At 40.3% G+C, this 20487-nt stretch overlaps 2 protein-coding genes across 7 annotated transcripts in view; both read left to right on the top strand.

Annotated features, from left to right (window-relative positions):
* The window catches only part of LOC117543911 (fibroblast growth factor receptor 4-like), a 60741-nt gene extending 57936 nt beyond the window's left edge, over positions 1 to 2805 (top strand). Inside the window, exons 14-15 of the mRNA XM_034212570.1 lie at positions 961 to 1105; positions 1746 to 2805. Of these exons, the coding sequence (XP_034068461.1) occupies positions 961 to 1105; positions 1746 to 1765 (165 nt within the window). The 3' untranslated portion in view covers positions 1766 to 2805. The remainder of the gene's footprint in view (positions 1 to 960; positions 1106 to 1745) is intronic.
* Positions 2806 to 17489: 14684 nt separating this feature from the next.
* fgfr1a (fibroblast growth factor receptor 1a) overlaps positions 17490 to 20487 on the top strand; it is a 39754-nt gene continuing 36756 nt past the window's right edge. For 4 of the 6 annotated variants that reach the window (XM_034212569.1, XM_034212567.1, XM_034212563.1 and 1 more), the window contains exon 1: positions 17490 to 18116. The gene's annotated coding sequence lies outside the window, so the exon portion shown is untranslated. The remainder of the gene's footprint in view (positions 18117 to 20487) is intronic. The other 2 variants (XM_034212568.1, XM_034212566.1) reach the window with 1 other exon arrangement.

Here is a 20487-nt window from a genome sequence, read left to right as displayed (position 1 = left end):
AAATAAATGTTTTTCCTGATAAAACACATTTTATATTTTACAATCTATAAATGATAGGTATCCATCTTTTTTTTTTTAAATAATAATTTACTGCATGGCTTGCACATTAGCGTCACGCAGATCAGGATACAGCAATACTCATGTTTCATTTATTATTTTAGAGTTGTTTGCTGTGATGCTCAGAGGAGATGCAACATTTGGGAGTGAAAATTCTATGAAAAAGGTTTAATGTTACACATATATTTTGGGCCAAATTATTGTTTTTCTATTTAACTTTGGTTATCTGAAAGTTGATCTTACATCCTTTTTAGAGTGGCTTAAAGTGGTAGGAACTGAATATATGAAGTGTATCTTGCTATTGAATCTCTGCACATAACCAACATGACTTCTCCTGAATTCTTTACTGTCATCTGATTTTCTGTGATGTACATGACATGTTTTTATTTCCAGCATTCTGGGGTCAATAGCTCGGACGCTCAGGTGCTGGCCCTCTACAATGTGACTGAGGAGGAGAGCGGAGAGTATATTTGTAAAGTGTCCAATTATATATGGAGAGGCCCGATCGTCACCAGATTTTTTTCCAGCTGTCCTCCTTCTGTTTAGCTATGTTCCCCAGACCTCCTGTTTTTATCTGATGCTTACATAGTTTGTATGATTGTGAGTGTGCCCTGTTCTGCTGCAGAGTTTTCCATGTTGCCCATCTCTTGCATGTAGAGATGAGACTGAGGTATTTGATGTGGTGATGGGGTGGCCCAGTTCAGGAGTCAACCTAACCCTCTTCTCCACTAACAGAAAGGAGAGTCCTCTGCAGGGGCTCTCTGTGGTACTTTGTGGGCAGATGGTGTTGGATCGAGGAGGAGAACGCTCCTCCATCCCCTTTCTCTTTCAGAATCCTTTACTCATGGTTACCTTTCCCCTCGTGGGCCTCTTGTTGGGTCTGCTTTCTTTGTTATTTTCTAGATCGCTGGCCTTAACACCACGGACAAGGAAATGGAAATCCTCCAACTGAGAAATGTGTCTTTTGATGACGCTGGGGAGTACACCTGCTTGGCGGGCAATTCTATCGGGTTCTCTCATCAATCTGCATGGTTGACCGTTGTTGAAGGTATCAGTGGTTCTGTCTCTCCTATATCTCCATTATTTACCGTTTTCCAACTCCAGCCTAGTTCTCCACCTTTACATTGCTCAGAAAAGAGCCTGACTCTATTTCCAATGACGACGGTTCTTCTCCTCTACATAAGGTACAGAAGTACCAGCATAAAATAAACTGCACCACCTAATAAACATCTGCTCAAAGATTGTATGTCAACCCTTTAAGAATCTCCATGACTCAATCTACCATAGTAACATATTGAGACTTTCCAACAACATTGTCTCTGACCCCAACCACATCTTCAACAGCTAATATAAATTATAACCATCAAATCAGAGATACTGCTTTCCAAAATGTATTAGGATGTGATTGAAGCAATGTTCTGGGCACCAGTCAACTCTAAAGTTAAATAATTAGTTTAATCCCAAATCAAATGCATGTTAAAGGGTCTTGAAAATATTGTTTTTAGTGATTGTAATGTTTTGTTACATTTCTGTTGTCTTGTTTATTGTCCTAACTATTTGTCCTAGTTGATGTTTGAAATGGAGCTGCTGTGATTCAGGAAATAATTCAGGCTTCTTTTAACAATCAAGTATTGTGTAGATTAATTGATCTTATAACCTGGTGCCTGTATTTGTTAATGCTTGAGCAGGCTGCAGAACGAAGTCATGAAGAGGTGTGTCTGCTGCTGATGGAGTGCTGTGCAGCGCTCTGCAGCCAGGCGAACAACAGGCTGCTGCTTCCCTTCCAGCTGGCACCCCAGGGAGACCTGCAGGAGCTCCTGAAGCCACCTCGGTGACCACAGACACACTGCATCTTCAAATGTGCTGCGAGAAAAAATGACTTAAGCTCAAAACCTACTAGGTCAGGATTACATTCATCTTCACCTGGAAACACCACATGTGGCTACATTGTTTTCTAAGGCTGCAAACATTTCACGATAATACATTTAAAACTTTTTTCCTCTCTTGCTCTTTATATGTCGTTAAATACTTGTGTATTCTGCTCTTGCTCTTTTGCACTTTTTGCATATCATCATGTATTTGTTTTTGTCATGTCTATAAATGTAATTTTCTTAAATGTTTTATGTGAGGGACTGCGGATGGAAAGTAGCTCAAAGCTAAATCCGACATATTTACGCTTGACACATTTCTTGTTTTAAGTGTATTAATGTCCAATGTCCCTGCCAAATAAACGATTCAAATAAAAGTAAAGAATGAATTGCCAACTATTTTTATAATCGGTTGAGGAAAAAACGATTATATTCTCTGATTTCAGCATTTGAAATATGATTGTTCTAAGGTTTAATTGACATTTTATTTAGAGTTTCGGACGACACAAGACATTTAAGGACATTATCTTGGGCTGGGAAACACTGAACGACCACCATTCTTTTCCCCACCATTTTCGGACTTATTTTCTTGAAGATATTTTTTTGACATTGTTGCTTTAATTAGATAGAAGGACAGATGGACGAGAAAGGGAAAGAATACTGGGACAACATTACAAATTATTCATCAATGAATATAATCTTTAGTTTCAGCCCTTTTCTCCCTTAAACATCAGCAAAGAGCCGCTGAACAAAACTGGGAGGATACAACATTATATTGCCAGCTTCATACCATAAGTAACCTGTTTTGGATTTCTAGTTTACATTGATGCAGTAATTACACCTCCGACCTAAGCCATATAAACTTGTACAAAAAACAACACCACTGTCCTGCATCTGTTACTGCTCCACTCTTATCAAGATGTCGTCAAATTCATAATAATTCTGTATCAGACATCAGCGTTAGCATTATTGACTGTTTTCTCTGAACATATGTCCTGTTTATGTTGTATTAAAACCGGAGGCCAACATCTGGGTTATTTTGTTAAACTTGTCGGACATTTTGTTATTTGTGGCAACAGGGGGAGCTATTGCCCTAAAAAACAAATGTGTTTTTTTCCAGCCCACCATGTGAATTAGCTGGCAGCTCACACACAGTGACCTCATTCGATCCTCACAACACACTGATGGAAAACTAATCAAGGGGACTGTAAGATAGAGAGAAAAGTTAGTAGATAGTAGGACATCATAGATGGACACCCCTGATCTGCCTGTACAGTAAACATGTACTGTGTCCAGTGGCGTTTTTATATGTACAAAAGTGGTGGGGCACAAAAAACTTAGATGTCTATAAGCTTCTGCAGTGACGTGCAGTGAGGTTCATGGCTGGTGAGGCACTGGCACTGACTCTTCAGGTTTACAAATATTATATTTTGACCTAAATCAAAATATAATATTATTTTCAAAACCTTTTTTTTGTCTGATGCTTCAATTCATTTTAAACAGACAGTTCAACAGAAGGATACCCAACAAATGTAATTTAATTATTCAAATATTGAATTGTTCTCTCTTAGTAAGATCCCATTTTCAATAAAATTGCAGTCTTACCTTGACTTGAAGATTAAGTCCATTTGCCTATCCTTCTGGACAAAAATCTCTATTACTTTTTTGTAAAAGTCCTCCTTATGTTCTTGTAGTTTCAAAAGTCTATCATAAATCTAATCTAATCAATAGATTTATGATTCGAAAATTATAAAAGTAGGGTAGACATGTGGATATTATCCGGCTGAACAAAACGTGCATTTTTCTAACAGCTACGTTTCCCACAGACCTTATTTGGAGCTATTTTCTAAAATCCTATGGAGAAATCTCATTGCTTTTTTGTCGAGGGAAGCCATGCGCAGCTTACTTCCGGGTTTTAGGACGCCTCACTGCAGCTCTCTCTCTCGTCTCCTCTTCACACACCACACTTTTCGCGGCACACGTACTTACAGCCAATCAGCTCTGAATTATGTGAGATGACGTATGGTGGGGATGGCAGCTCTATGCCCCTATGGTCATTATGTTTTTGCCACACACATTAAGGCCCATTCCCAAACCGCCCCTACACCCTACCCCTCCGTTTGCGCGTTCACGCGGAGGGTCCGCCATATTGAGGGCTGTTCCAAAGCAACGAGTGTGGAGGAGGAAAGGGCGATCAAGCCCTCAAACAGCGAGTCTGCAGCGGTGCTGACTTGAGACCGGTCTCTACCTGACCTGTGTGTGTCCGTCAGGAAACACGCTGTTTACAAGTAGTTCCAGCAAACATCCACTGATAAATTGCGATGTTAACAACCTCATGATGACCTCATATGTTTCTAACTTAGGATCATACCTGTGTTTAGTCTAGAAAAAGGTAAATGTGTGCATTTTATTATAAAGTTGTGTATATTTACAGACCGTTGCAAAAACTAAGAAGCTTATAAACATCAGGTTTAAAACTAAAAGAGCTTTGAAACACAATGAAAGATGTTTGGAGTTTTTATTTGAGTTATTCATTTAAACTTTTTGTCTAAGAGATGCTGATTTGAAACCGTTGTTACATACAGTTACGGCATTTCCTGTTTCTGCCGGAGAGAAGGGAGGCCGTCCCAAAGCTTGCTGCTGTATTTACTCCCTCCATCTGACAGGAGGGAGCCTCGTTGAGCTGCGAGTGTGGCTACAGACGGAGTTCACTCCATCACGGAGGGGTAGGGTCGAGGGAGTGGTTTGGGATTGGGCCTGAATAGGAAAATATTCTGAGCATGCGCAGTGTAGTTTTTACAGTCACCGTTCACTTAGACATAGAGAGGGAGGGGCGGGATCGGGTTTTGTCCCACATGGCTCAAACAGCTCAATAGGCACACACTGTAGACACTAATTAGAAGAACACAGACTAAAACAGCAATGTACAGACGAATCAGATGATTAAACATGATCTTAAAATATATTTTATATATTTTTTTATTTTTTTTTTTGCATTTTGTTGTAATCATTATTTGTAATACTTTCTACTGACACTAGGTGGGGCTGTGCCCCACCTGCCCCTAATGGCCAGTCGCCACTGACTGTGTCACATACCACACTCTGGTATGTATTCTGTATTAATGGAGTTTCCAAGTGAACACAACAGCAGACTTTCTTTTTTAAACTGCCAAATGGTTTTTCACACATCAGTGATATCATTAGTCATACGAGGATCATTGCACAACACAAGGCTGTGCAACATAATGCACGTATAGTCACATTTTGCTACAGAAGAAAAACCAAAAAGGCATGAATAACTATTTTTTTTGTGGCATCTTTTCTCTAATTTGTTATGGAGTGTAGAAGAGTCCTGCTCTGTCTACATATTTTTGCCTCCTGGCTTGTTGCTAGTATGTCTCAGCTATTACTGTAACTCAGCGTTATCAAAGTGTGGGCTGTGGGATAGGGATATGATAGGTGGGTCGCAAACGGACGCGATGAACGGGGGCGTGAGGCGGCCGGCGAGTGTTTTGCGGATTACCTGGGTACCGGCGGCAGCGGCGCTGTGAAAGTCCACGTCCCACCTATGCCAGAGCCAGCGGCCCCCCCGATGGCAGCAGCCCACCAACGGCAGCGGCCCCACACCACCAACGGCAGCGGCCCACCCACACAACGGCAGCGGCCCCACACCAACGGCAGCGGCCCACCAACGGCAGCGGCCCAACCAACGGGCCTGCCCACCAACGGCAGCGGCCCCACCGGGAAAAGTCCCGAATCTCCCGATGGCCAATCCAAGCTGCTCACACCACACACACACACAACCAGTGTGTAGTAGTGGGGATTTTTTTTACTGGGGGGACGCTATTTTATTAGGTCATCCCACACAATGCCACACAAGTGCGCAGTGCACTCACAAAAACGGGCAGACAGGTCCATAGAAACTACGGTATGATTAGTCTAACTTTAGTTACTGTACTGCAAAAAGCAGACTCCAGCGAGAGAGAGAGAGAGAGAGAGAAGAGAGAGTAGAGAGAGAAGAAGAGAGAGAGAGCAGAGAGAGCAGAGAGAGTAGAGAGAGAGCGAGAGAGAGATGAGCGAGAGAGAGATCTTCTCTTCTCTCTCTAGCTCTCTCTCTCTCTCGCTCTCTCTCTCTTCTCTCTCTCTCTCTCTCTCTCTCTCTCTCTCTCTCTCTCTCTCTCTCTCTCTCTCTCTCTCTCTCTCTCTCATAACAAACAAACAAAATGTCCAAAGTTGTCCTGAAATTAACTTATTAAATAAACAAAACGAAAAATATAGCCATACTTATGCAACCAACATTGAATCTGGACTTGACATTATTCTGATTAGGCCTAGCCTACATTGCAAATAAGCAGACAGCGCTGCTTTTCACACACACACACACACACACACACACACACACACACACACACACACACACACACACACACAAACACACCTTGGGTTTTGAAGACTGATAAATCCGAAATGGATGAACAAACTTTGCAGCCCAGTTTCCCAGCTTTGCAGTCTATCCACGGGTATGCCTCTTGTTTCCTCCGCCACATCTCCTCCGTCCATACCGCTGGGAAAGGTGAGTTTGAGCTAGCCAGGGGAACGTTGCTAGCGCAGCTAACGTGCACGTTAGCTAGCATTATCCACGTCTTTAGGCGGCTCTTCTGATGATGTATTACTAGCAGCTTCACTTGTAGCTTCGGTGCTGCTAGCCTCTTTCTTCTTGTGAATTATTTTCTTTTTAGAAAACAAGTCAAGTAAAACATGTTAGCCTGCCATTTTTTTCGTTCAGTTTCGAGCTTTTTCGTTAGTGTTCTTGAGGGAAAGAGCTGCCGGCGGGCGCGGCGAGCTGGCTCGCCGTGGGTGCGTCAGTGACCGCGAGCGTGATGATGAATCATACTTTTTTAAGGAAATCGTTTTTTTAAATTATAATTACTGTGAAATGTATTGTGTTTTTGTCATTATTACAACAAATACACACTTGCAACTGATAACACTGGCAATGATTTTATATTTATTAGACTTAAAAAAAAGATCATGCTCCAAAGAAGTGGGGGTACGGTGTACCCCCGCGTCCAACGCCCACTACACCACTGCACACAACTGAAACCAAAATCATTTACAGACATAGGTAAACATCTCTCATACACACACACACACACACACACACACACACACACACACACACACACACACACACACACACACACACACACACACACACACACACACACACACACACACACACACACACACACACACACACCACACACACACACACACACACACACACACACACACACACAACAGCGTTGCAGTCGCGAAGAAAAGCAATGTGGAGCGGCACCTCACCACTTCATAAGGAGTTTAACAGTGATACTTTTCGAAATCCCGTTTGTGTCCCCCCACTTTACAAATAGGCCTATGTTTATTATTGTTTTGTAACGCAAGCCGTCATCGCCACGGAGGAGCACACACAGCCTCTGTGAGCGAGCAAGACAGAGAGCTAGAGCGAGCACACCTTTATCTATTCAATATAGATGTAAAAAATAAAGTAAGAAATCATTCCAATGTGTACTATAGGACAGTAAAAAAAAAATTGTTTTAGAAGGGGAGTGATTAGTAAAATATGCATACATAAAAAGAAAGAATGCTAACTAGGTAACATACGATAAGAATAAACAAGTTTAAATGATTTGTTATTGGTTGTAATCATATTCTAAAGATGTTTGGATTATTGAAAAGTATACAGCTCCCTTTCATCTGAGTGTTGAGAGCTGTATCCATCAATTCATTTTGTGCTCAAAGTGCAACAGATTGATGTATTTAACTTCAACATTTAAAAAAATATCTTCCCGGGGGTGCGTGCCCCTGGACCCCCCTAGAGGATGTAGATCCACCCCCAAATAAAGCAGGTTAAAATAATTAAATTGCATACATTTTATTTCAGTAAACACTGAAAACGGACCCAAACAGCACACAAAGGTTAAAGGTAAGCATATAATAATGTTAACATGTGCTAATTATATACATTGCAAAAAACAAAGAAAAGGAGTAAAAGTAGCTCACGACTTGTTTTATTTTTTGAAAGTAGGTCTCATCCTAAAAAAGGTTGGAGACCCCTGTTGTAGAATGATAAATTTGACCATTTTAAGCTTGGCCTACCATTTTATTGGAGCGATGAGGAACAGGTGGGTCTTGAAACGGCCCACCTGTTCAAAGTGGGGAATAACAGAAAAAGTTTGAGAACCACTGCAAAGTCTCTTTGTAAAAGCTAATATTTTTGAACCCATTGCCACTGGTGTAAATCTTTTACACTTTTAATCTCTGAGAGCAGATGTTGACGGTTGATTTTTTTTTTGTTAGTGAACTTTCTTAGAAAATCTGCTGCTAATTTCTTCCCTTTGTTATCTATATTTATTTGTGTGTCTTTGGCTAAAAGGCAAAGCTAAACAGTATCACACTATCACACAGTGTTCATCTGTAATTATCTTCTTCTTTTTTTTAACCCCACTGTGCTGGAATAATTGTTTGAACTTTCCAACTTTTTTAAGGGATTAGCAGTTATTAGGTTTTGTCTTTCCATTCTCACACAGACATCTCAGTCCTTTCTTTAGTTATCAAAGGCAGCACACATCACTGGGACCCTTTTCCAAAACCAGTATTTATATGCAAAGGGTACAAAGGATGGAAGCCTGGGGGTGAATAAAGGAAGTTGATATTTACATATCTACTGAGACAGATGGAAATACTTTCAACTATTGTCTCATATACTTACTTATTCAAAGCATGTTCAATAAGTAACACATGCACATATGAGAGGCAGAACCCCTCGGTCTTTGGTAGATGTTTGTACCAAGTGCTGCACTACTTCTGCCCTCCTTCAGTCCGCACAAACACGACCCAGCGACAGAAAAACCTCTCTCTGTAGTCTGAGGAACTTTCATTGGGTCCGCTGGTGGGTGGTGTTTCCAAACTACCTTCAAACCACATCCAGTGCCGTGACTGGAGGGGTGCCAGGCCACATCTGGAGCTCATTGCAGCTGACGCCACACAGCACAAGGAGATGGGGTGTCGAGAGGGAGGGGGTAGACGGGGTGGGACGGGGGTATTTTAGCTCGCAGAACTAAGCCAAAAGAGCTGTTTACGCTCATTGACGAGTTCCTCCTTCCACTCAGCTGAGGAGCTGTAACTAGGATCACCCGTTTTCAGTGCCACATGTCAGTAATAGCAGGGGTTTACTCAGCCTATTTTTCCCTACTTACCGAGAATATACCCCTGCTTGTTTTCTCAATGGCAGAGGGAACAAAGCACATTATGCTATTTGAATCAAACCAGTAATTTTGACTGGCACACACACTATCACACCCGCCCACAGCACCTCCTGATTGTTCCCTTGCCAGGTTCTATGTAACATATTAAGTTAATGTCTAAGATTTGCTAGCAGTGAGCAAGGTAATGAAAACCCTCTGTGTCACTCAGTAAAAGCCCAGGAATATTAAAGGAAAGGGCCTCATTCTTTTTTGATATTTTTTTCACGAGCTGGTTTGAATTTGAGAGCTGCTTTACCCCCTTATGTGGAAATAATCAGAGACTGGCCGGTGGTGGGTGAAAATAAGCAGCCTTTTCGGAGGGGGGAGGTTTGTTTTCAATCAACAACGCTATTTTACCTTTACAGTACCTTTGTTTTTTCAGTACAAATATTACAACAAGTGATCTACATGGATACTGTGTGACTTTTAAACTAGCTTTTGAACGCTTTCCCGTAAAAGGAGGACTCTACAAGTGGAGGAATTTGGATTACAGCTCTGTTTAGTGAGATTTATTTGGAAAGCAATGAAACTTCCTGGCCCTGGAACCCACTTCCACCATAATGAGCCCAAGTTAAACCGGAACTGGATGTTATTTTTTTCATAAATAGAAGGTGGTCTGTGTGCCATGCTTGTGTGGAGGTTTCGAAGTCAGTGCTTTGGACTTTATTTAAACAGCGCTTTAAGCTGAGAGCGGATAATGAGAATATGTTGTCCTCTTTTAAATGTTCTTCAGTGTAATGGTTGTTTAAGGTGCAAAATGAATAGTCTGTGTGGCAGTCCAACACTTCAAATATATAATTAACCGATGTTTTCCATTTGGATGTGAATTATCGCCATTTTTGATGATCTGTGGATGCTTGTTTTCAAAGATAAAAGGGTCATCTGGTCCTTATCTCTCCTGTGTCCACCTGTACTAAAGTAAAAGCCTGTCTCTTGCCTCCCAGCTGCCCTGGCAGAGCCCGAGCTGTCTGACTTATCCCGGAGTAATCAGGTAAATGGCTGGCAGATGGGCACACATTAAGAAGTGGAGTACCAGCTCTGGCACTGAGCACCGCCCCGATTCGTCTCATCTGAACCAGGAAAATCGGGGAGGTGTTGGGTGAGGGGGCGTGTGTAATCAAATCTACGGGAGCTGCTCCTTAGAGATGCTGCTTAATCTAATTTCGGCCCACTCCCACTTCAAAGCAGCATGTAGACAACATGCTGGTTGAAGTGATGTTGCAGATCTTACGCTCCCATTTTCCAGGTCATCGAGTGACGAGAGCCATGAGTCCAGAGGCCGCACGCAGCTCTGCTCGTCCAGGCGATCAGCACTGTGACTGGGGGAAGCGTCTGAACAGGTGATCCAGCCAGGGGTGGGAGAGCAGTACTCATTAAAAGTTGCAATACAACAGTGAAAAAACAAACAAACACTCAGTTAAGTAAAAGACCTGTATTTAAAACGCCTCAAAATGTAGGCTACTTAAAGCACCAAAAGGAGAAGTTATCATTATGCAAAATGCCCTATTTAAGAATCATATATGTATATTAGAAATATTGAGGCAGTAATGTCTTCAAAGGTAGGGGTTTATTTTAATCACTTTTTATATTCCTGGGTACCTTAACCTATGTAATTTATCATGATTCATTTTGTATTATAATCTAAATATGCAAAGTAGCTAGCAAATAAAGCTATATAATGAAAGAAGTGGAGTAAAAAGAGCAATATTTGCCTCTTAAATGTTTGCTAGTGAAAGCGGCTATTAACATATTTTTATTTACAAGTATACGTAACTCAAGTAACGCAAGAGTAAATGTACCTAGTTATATACCACCACTGGATCTGGCCTAACAGAAATTGGGACCATGTGATCGTGTTTTTCCTAGACATAATAAAACTCATTAGCATCATATTAATTTCCTCAGAAAAACTTATTTTCAACCACATTATAGATCATCCAGTCATTTTTATATTGAATACAAAAGCCATGTCAGCAGAATTTGGGTTCCCGCAGCCACACTTGGACTAAAATTCATCAAGCACATCTGGACAATGTCACAACGTCTCCACCGGCATCCATATTAATGAGAAGTTACCCCCGAAAATTATGCTTGGTGATCATGCTGTGATTTCTCTATTATTGTGGGTATATTTGAGGAGGAAAAGTTTATTTTCCCAGATGTTTTTTTATTTTACTTTGCGGTGGATGGTTTTGTTTTATTGATTATGGAGATGTAATCTTCTCAAAAGCCGGCCCAGACAAACAACCCATAAGCTGTACCATATGAGTCATGGGACAATTAATGAAGCTTTTGGGATCATATATCTAGGTCCCATCATACTGGACTGTTGTAAGAAATCTCATCATTATGCATCACCTGCCAAATCTGCAGAGGACCTATTTACAGTGTATGGCCTTAGCCCTTTACTCACCGTCCATCCTATGCAGTTATAAGTCACGTTTCTTTCTTTCATGTTGTCTGTTTTCTCCTCTGTAGTTCAAAGCAAATGCTTGAGAATACACCCACAGACTGCTGTTGATATACACGTGTCAGACAATAAACTTCAGACGAGAATTGTGAGGAAGGTTGGTTTTACATGACGATTTGGAGCCTTTGAAGACACTGATATAACCCAAACCACAGATAATTATCCCCCAGCATCTCAGCTCTATGTTTCTTTATTGGTTCTTCTAGCGTTTTTCTACTCTATTTAAATGAAGAACTAACTAAAGTTATATTGCTACTTTTAAAAATAGTTTTTCAAGTAATAATACATTTTCAGACAAAGACAATAGTGAAACAGATAACCGGTTAAGCTGAAAACTTTTTTAATATACGCCTGTTTTTATTCAGCCATGGTCAGAAACAGCAGACTTCATGCAGAGAAAGATCCTTGATTTGTATTGGTCAAATTGTCACGATCTGTCTGTGTTGTGTTTTGTCTTGTCTTTTTCTGTCTTTGGTTTCATGTTTTATTTTGAAAAGTCTTCACCCCCTGTCTTACCTGTCGCTTTCTGTCTGTTTTCCCTCCTACCTGATTACCTGATTGTGTTCACCTGGTGCCCCTGTGTTTTCTCCTCCCTCCTCACAGGTGTCTTGTTTGTGTGATTAGTCTTGTCTGTATTTAAGTTTTGTTTTTTCTGTCTGTCATTGTTGGTTCATTGTTTGTCGTTGACTGTGTTCATGAGGTAGTGTTCTGTTTTGTTCCTTAAATCCTTGAAATAAAGGTATTTTTTCAGTTTATTCTGCATTTGGGTCCTGCCTGCTTCACTCACCCTAACACAGATTTCTCATTGATGGGAAATATAGCTGGAGAACAACAGAAGGGCTGAAGTAACTAGCTGCTTTTGATAGGGATTATTCACTCCTAAAACAATGCAGCTGACACCACGTTCGTCACAAGCTCTCCCACAACACCAAACAACCAAATATTCACAACCGCTATGACAATACTCCCATTCAGTGTGAATGACCAGGGAACGCAACACTGCGCTGCACGTGTAATTGAACAAGATGGTTACGCTGATGAACTAAGACTCATAGAGGCACGCCGTCCCTCTGTCAGCAGGTGCCCGGCACACACTGGCCCATTCATATGCGCATTCCTGTCTCTCCACTCGCAGCCCAGCAGGTTCCTCCCGGCCACTCAGGACAGGGGCTGACGCACACAAAGGGTCTTCAATCTGCCTCAGACAACAGGCAGCATAAAGGCCCGGAAAGCCACAACAGCGCTGTGTCAAAGAGCAGGCTGGGGGTAGTGAGCAGAGTTTGGGGGGCCCTGTGTAGAACAGGGGCTCCGCTGATGGATGGATGAGGGCTGGGCTCAAACAACGTATAGTGGAAGGCCTGTCTGAGGTTTTTCAGCATAAAGGAGGATATTTGTACTTGCCCAGTAACAATGGAATGCAAACACGAGAAGCAAGGACAATAAAACACCACTTTGGGGCGATGAAGAAGCTGCTAGGGAAATCATCATGCAAAGCATCCCTGCAGGCAGATATTATTCACTCTCAGGATTGCATGACTCTCTGTTTGTTCCCATGCTGATGCGTGGCTTAGCCTGCCTTCAGTTTGCTTTTGCATAGGGTATTCCTGGCTTTAACAGTGTCCGGTATATTTCCTTACGCTGAAAGGAAGTGAGGAGTGATTAGAAATGCCCCACCTCATCTTAAAACAGACCTGTGTTTGGGCTACATACATCCTAGCAAAAGTTCAACTGACTTTAAATTATATGTGGCCCTGGTCCTGATCTCTAATAATGTAAATGATCTCATCCTTTGAGCAAATTTTTTGCATTTTTTTACAAATGAAAACTGTACTGTGTAATTATTAATAAAAATCACAAACTTCATTTTATAGCCTTTCCTGTCGGCAAGTTGCATATATGTTTCTTGAGCTACCATGGCATGAACACATCACTGCGACAAGTTAATGATTAATGATTCAAGCTTTTTCAAATTAGCGCCACAAAATACAAGTTCTGCTTTCATTCGCTTATGTGTGCCAGTAAACCAGTCTGACAGACTGGCTCCCCTTTGCTGCTATAAACAACCAAAGACTACGTTTTATTGTTTAGTTTTTTCCCTCTCTCTCTCATCTGTTTTGCACAAATGTTACCACCCAAAGCTTTTACTGTGCAGACTGGGGTGAAGCGTCTCAGATACATCAGGCAGGTCTTATCATCAGAAGAAAACAATATGCAACCAAAAGAATACACAATCTCCATATGTTATGACTACTGCCAAGGCTTTCTTGTCTTCTGTGGAACTTTTCTAAATCATTAACAGCTTGTTGCACATCCCAAGGGAACTCTTTATCAGTGACACAAAGAGAAGTGTCTATAAAAGATCTGGTTTCTGTTGCATCAAAGATCGTATCAAGGTTGTGTTTTGATGCTCTGAACTCGTAAGATGTGGCTGATGGCAGCATATGCACATTTTACTCTCACTATTAGTTACCCTAATACACATGCTTGGGGTTGTCTCTGGTATGTGTGCAGTTGTCAGATCCACACTCCATCTGCTACAGTCAGCAGCTCACTTTGAAGCTGCAAGATAGTTTGTGCTCAAAGTACATTTTCCAAAAAAGATGGTAAAGATATTTTTAGAAGAATATTTTAAAATAATAGTTTTTTCTTGCCCAAGAGTTTGGTGAGCAGATTTAAAGGCCAACCACTTTCATGTCTGTAAGTGAAATAAATCGTCAACTGGCTGCAGAGGATTAGCTCAGCTTAAAGGGGCCCTGTGATGCTCATTCTCAGATGCATATTTGTATTGTGTTCCTCACAGTGACAGATTTTCATTCTTTAATATTCAAAAAGATCTTTATTTTTCTCATACTCATACTCATATATGCCTGTACCTCTTTTCACACTCTGTCTGAAACCAGAGCCCAGTCTGCTCTGATTGGTTAGCTGGTCGGCTCTCTTGTGATTGGACAACAGCCTAGAGATGTCCTTTCCCTTAGCCTATCAACTACAATGTGATGGAGTGCTAGCTAATAGGAGCGTGAGTGTTACGTAGTGACATCATCATGCTATAAAACAGAAAATGTACTTGCTTAACTTCATACAAAGTAACACATTCTGACCACCTGCACCTCTGTAGATGCTGATTAAAAGAGAAGTGTTACATTCTTTGTCCACTAAATTTGAGGTTGCAGTTCACAACCAGCTGAATACGTCACTTTTCCGAGTGTATTGAAGACAAAATGGCCTTCAGGTAACATAGAAATTAAGTGATGCCCTCGGGGGTCGCTTCTGCAGAAGTGCCAAAAACTGCAGTTGATGGAATGACCACATGTCTATAGTCCCCATGTCAGAAATACCAAACTTTACAGGAGAAATATATATATTAACAACCTGATTAATAAAAATGAATGTAACGAATACTCTTTGAATTTGGAGTGTTGTGCATTAAGAAAGATCTTGCTTTCTAAATAAAGTACAGTAAAAGAGCCTGTACACATTCAGAGCAGAAGTATCTTTATCTGAAGCAAAGTTGTTGTGTTTATGTGTGACTCCTTAGTACAGGTATTTAAAATACTTAATATGTCTCTCCAATAAGGTGAATATAAAGCCACTGTAACATCTCGCACATTGCATGGAAGATGAAAGGCAAATCTGTTTCTTTGTCACCCCCTTCTTTTAATCAAACTACCACGCCAGGCCTCATATGTCTTGGCAGCTTCAGTCGACAATCATTTGTCAATTGTGACATGAAATCAAAGACCATATGAGCTCCTCGGATATGAACTATGTGTTTGATCAGGCTGTGCAAACTTGTGTTTGTGTTGAGCTAGCAGATACATTTGAAATGCTGATGCTCTTTGAAATGCTGCCAAAGCATATGATCTTTACGCCAGCACAATAAAGCTATTTTATATCTTGCTTTGAATAGGAAGTTGAAGTAAGTGCTTACGTTGTGTCAGTTAATTAATATTCATTTTAGTAATCTGGATCCCTGCAAGTAACACATTTTTCTCCTTAGATACACACTCATATCATATCCTGCACCCTTTCAGCGAGCAAACATCTTTTTACACTGTCTTTACACGTCTCAACTTGTGCTCTTTTGGTGTAAAAGCAACTTTATAACGTATCATATCCTTTTAAAGAGCTCAACTTCTTTCCAAATTTTAGTTCTTGAAACATTTACATTTGAGGAAATATAATTACGGTCCTAAACGCTTTTGAAGAATGGATATTTTAGGTATTTTGAGATTTTCCCTGTGAGCCTTTGGATTTGGATAATGTTCTTTGTAAAATGCAATAAACATGTATTGTTCTTTGTTCTTTTATCAATAATCCAAACGTGTCTTTTTAAAGTAAAAGTGGTGTTTGATCAACTCTTCTGTGACCTTTATAGTGAGTCTGTCCGTGATGTTGGAGTGACTTTATTTAACTGTAGTTTGTTATTTATTTTATAAACTGTATATCTTACATATTGTCTATATATTTAAAGTAACTATGTTGTATTCAGGACTTAGCAGTGTAGTTGGCAGTTCATTTATGTAGTCAATTTCCACTATGGTAGTTGAAATGTAACCCAGGAGCACTATCATTATTTATAGTCTCCATAATTAGCCTGTGTATGGTGATCTCACAATGCAAAGAGCGTTGTGTGGAGGGTTGGTGGAGCTCTGGTGCTTCGGATGGCTGGGGGAGCCAGGTTTCTACAGGGAGACCTGAGCCAAGCCTGAAAATAAAAGCCTGAATAATGCCGGAATTCAGAATGATTTGACTTTCAAAATAAAAGCCACTCTTTCGTCATAAAGGGAGGGGGGATATAAGCATTTGTGTGGAGTAAAACCACCATGATCTTACCACACGATACATTTCATATCGATATGTTGTGGGGGGGGGAAATCATATAATACAATATAATAATACAGTGCACAATATTTCCTGGTGAATTTCTATTCTTAGGGCTCGGAGAGGTTGGTTAAGAAACAATAACTTTATGGAAATGTTCAAGATGTTATATATATTATATGTTATATTATAAAATATAGATGCTGCTATAGAATATTTTACATTAAAATGGAACAAGTATCCTCCATGTGACGATTGTGTTGGCTTTTCTAAATAAAATGAAAATAAATAAATAAAACCTGCATAGAACCATTTTAAAGAAGAATATACATTTATTCTAAAAGTATTTATTCATGATTATATATATTTTTTTTAACAATATGTTTATACATTTTTCATTATTTTAAACAACAAGACACGCCATACCTTACACATACTTACAACAACAACAAATACAAATGAAACAAATAATGTTAAAAACAGAGGCAAAGACAAGACAGGACTTATAATATGTGATTTATTGATTTAAATATTGAGGTAAAACCTGAAGAAAATGTAAGTGGCAAGAGTTTTTCTGAAACAAGTAACAACATAAAGGTAGAGTTGGCTCTCCTGTTGTTGTAATGCCCCTTTTCCGATTTTAAAAACCACCACAAATAATTTCAATAATTTCCCCCATGTTAATATTCCACAGTTCCTCTTTTAATCTTAACAAAGGTAAAAGCAGTTTAACCTTTACATGCTTCACAATTATCTGTATTAGTATTATGAATGGGAGCCTTTGAAGATAACCTGAGCATTTCTCAAACAAAAAATTGCAAATATGCAAGTTAACAGCAATCTATTTATCCAAAAAGTCCAAAAGCATCAAGCCAAATGCTGCTTCTTGTCGTCTTTTATTTTGTGGTCAGAGACCGGAAGTGGACCGCGTCGCTGCCTCTGTGCTGACAGCGGTCCGGAGGATGCGCATATTCTCAGATTTAAGGGGGAGGTTTGGAGCAGCCCAGACTCTCGTTGTTCAACAGCATTTCTCCGCCAGGAATCGTCAAAATACTTTTTAGGGATTCATTTAAGTACCAATGTTGTGTAGAAAACAACTCCAGGTGACAAGGTGTTTTCGTTCGTCTTGTTACAGTTAGTTGAACAACTTTAGGAGACAGTTTTCGGAGGTGAGGCGACCTCATTTCATCGCGTAAGAAACATTTTGGGATAAAGAGCCCACCGACCCGCACGGGCTGCCCTCAGCCTGGTTGTCTCAGTTCAAAGGTGTGCGCTAGAAAGAAGTTAATCGAGGAAACGCTAAAACACATTTTCGTTACATTGTTTCGGATTTTTTTCCTCCTCTCTTTTGATTATTTGCGTTTTTTCAGAGTTGGGACCCACATTCTGTGTTTTCCTTCGCACAAGTTTTGCAAAAACATGCGCGAATGTTTTAACAAAACAACGATATCTTGGATTTAGTGAGGCTCGGTAACGCACCACGCATTTGAGTCTGGATATACTGTTTTTGGGAAGTTTTTCTGCATCAAATCTCAGCTCCGGAGTCTTATCTGTCCAACACTGGCTGTTTCACAGCCCCCCGCCAGTAAGGTGAGTTGGTTTCTTATTATCCCTCAACGCTTTGATTTGACTTCACTACACTGGGTGTTTACATGCTAAATGTTTGATGTTGTCCTCCTTTGTGCTCGTTGTATTTACAGAATACAAGAACTCCTTGTCTTAAAATTACGGCTCTCAAATTGACAAGCAGTTGATTTATTTATAGGCCTAGAACCACGTTTTATTAAAAAAAATATTGTTGAGTTCAGGGAAATAGAAAATCTGCCTGTTTAAGTACGTTTGTTGGCTTTTTAGAGAGATGTTTAGACCCAGTTTCATGCGTAGTAACACCTCATTCACCTCTATGCTTAACACATGAAAGGGGGCCAACAGTAAGGCCCAAATGTTGCCTGCAGTCCTGCTAGTTTTCTATCTAAAGACCCATCAGGCGCCTTTTATCAGATGAAATGGCTTACTTGAATTAATTCTACCAACACGAAGAGTCACATCTAGAAAGCCACTTTTCAAACTGCAATTCTCAAACCACAGTTTGGCTTCATTGAGAACTTGTTATCTGCAAAACAAAGTGTGGTTCTCGAGACCTTAATTATACTTATTCATGTCTTTAGCCCTGTCTATGTATCTCAAAGGCTTATCAGAATGAGCTAACATAACAAGCAAAGTTCAATTAACATCTTGTTCTATCTCTCCTTTCATGGGACAGCTTAATTTTTGCGACATGCAGGGAAGCAACTAACATCTCTAAACTCTCAGAGGACGGCTATCATTACTACATCTGTCATGAAGTCTGGGTCTGTAGGGGCCAGTCTGATATTATGTAAAGCTCTAAATGTTATGATATGAAGGGAGAGGGAGAAGATGGATGGTTTAGAAAAGCAGCATGTCCACAGGGAGTTCACCATGAGGAAAAAAGGTTTTCTCCTGAACCATAATGGGAAGTGAGGAGTAGTCAGTCCTGCCCTTTAATTTACTAGGCTGCTCCCCTGACACAGGGTTATTTGCCTTGGACTCTAACTTTCATATTGTGTTAATTACAACTAAATCCATCAAGAAATATTTCCTTGCAAGCTGTGTAGAACGTACATTTGACGAAAAAGAAGATTTTAGTTGGCCATCCTTTTTAGATTGTAGCGTTTTCAAGATGGTTAAGGCAGCACATTCAATTGTGTGTGGATTTGTTTATTTTTGAGCTTTTATGCAGATTTTATTCCAGATAAAACATGCGCATGTTGATAACAGCTCCAGTGTTAGAGTAGTGTTTCCAGATCTACCTCCCTTGGGAAAACATACACATTCATGCATACTGAGAGACTTTGGCTGCAACCAAATGGCAGCGTGTCGGATGGCCTGATGTTGATGGTCTTTACATTTGAGTGTAATCTCATGACACCTGATCTCCCCCCATGGCACACTGGTGGAAAACCACTGATTCAGTTTGTGAGGCTGCAGAGAAAAACCCTAGAAGTGTCTTGTTTTTGTGAAAACAGTAGCCTCGGGAGATGGTCTGATGCTCTTGTGTCCTCTGAGCTGCAGACTGGTTGTTTGGCTGGGAGTGCAGGGGGTTCCACAATCTGGGAGCTGAGGAATTTTATGCATGGATGGCGGTGAACAGTAATTATGGTGCGGGCCATGTTATGGGTTAGGCCTCTAACCTTTGTCTTTGTATAATGAGAGAAGCTAAATATGTCTTGCGTGTTCTAATCTGTTTAGTTGAACCCCCTTTTATTTGCCAGATTTTCACTGAAGTGCTACCGTCTCTGAAGAGCTCACAAAAACAAGTGTGATTTTTCTCAAACATGTGATTTTGTACATGATTCGTTATGCAGTGAATAGTGCTAATCCTTCAATAGGCAGGTTTTTTTTAATGTTCTAAGCAGTCACTGTTCATCAGCTACGGATCATTCTCAGTTGTATGCACCGTTTTCAATCCTTGTGTGTTATACATTTAAAAGCGAAGCATTTTACAGCATACTGAAATATCTTGGCCACTAAACTCAGAAACTATTTTTCATTTTTCACTAAAACCACACTTAACAAAAATGAAAAGGTTAAGACAGTGGGAAACAAGATGATTGTGCATTACAAAGACCATTCAAACACTACATCTATGAATATATTCTAGTTAAGCACTATATAAACGTCCTTTACTAATGATTAGGTGTATTTCAGTCTAGTCTACATTCCCTTGTGGGTTATGAGTTTCCTGTTTTTGTCTGTGAACAAGTCTGGTTTTAGTGAAGACGGTTTAATCCATCAAAAGCAGTTGATTTGTTTACTGTTCACAGTAACAGACTGTGAGATATGTTTCTCATCACTTGGTCCCCTGTCTTATTTTTGGTTCATCATCACTTAAACAATATAGATGGTATGAAAGGGAATAATACAAATACTATTTGGTAGG

This window comes from Gymnodraco acuticeps, unplaced genomic scaffold (genome assembly GCF_902827175.1).
Source record: "Gymnodraco acuticeps unplaced genomic scaffold, fGymAcu1.1, whole genome shotgun sequence".
Lineage (NCBI taxonomy): Eukaryota > Metazoa > Chordata > Actinopteri > Perciformes > Bathydraconidae > Gymnodraco > Gymnodraco acuticeps.
Note: the sequence above shows the minus strand (reverse complement) of the source record. Positions and strands in the feature narration are given on the sequence as shown.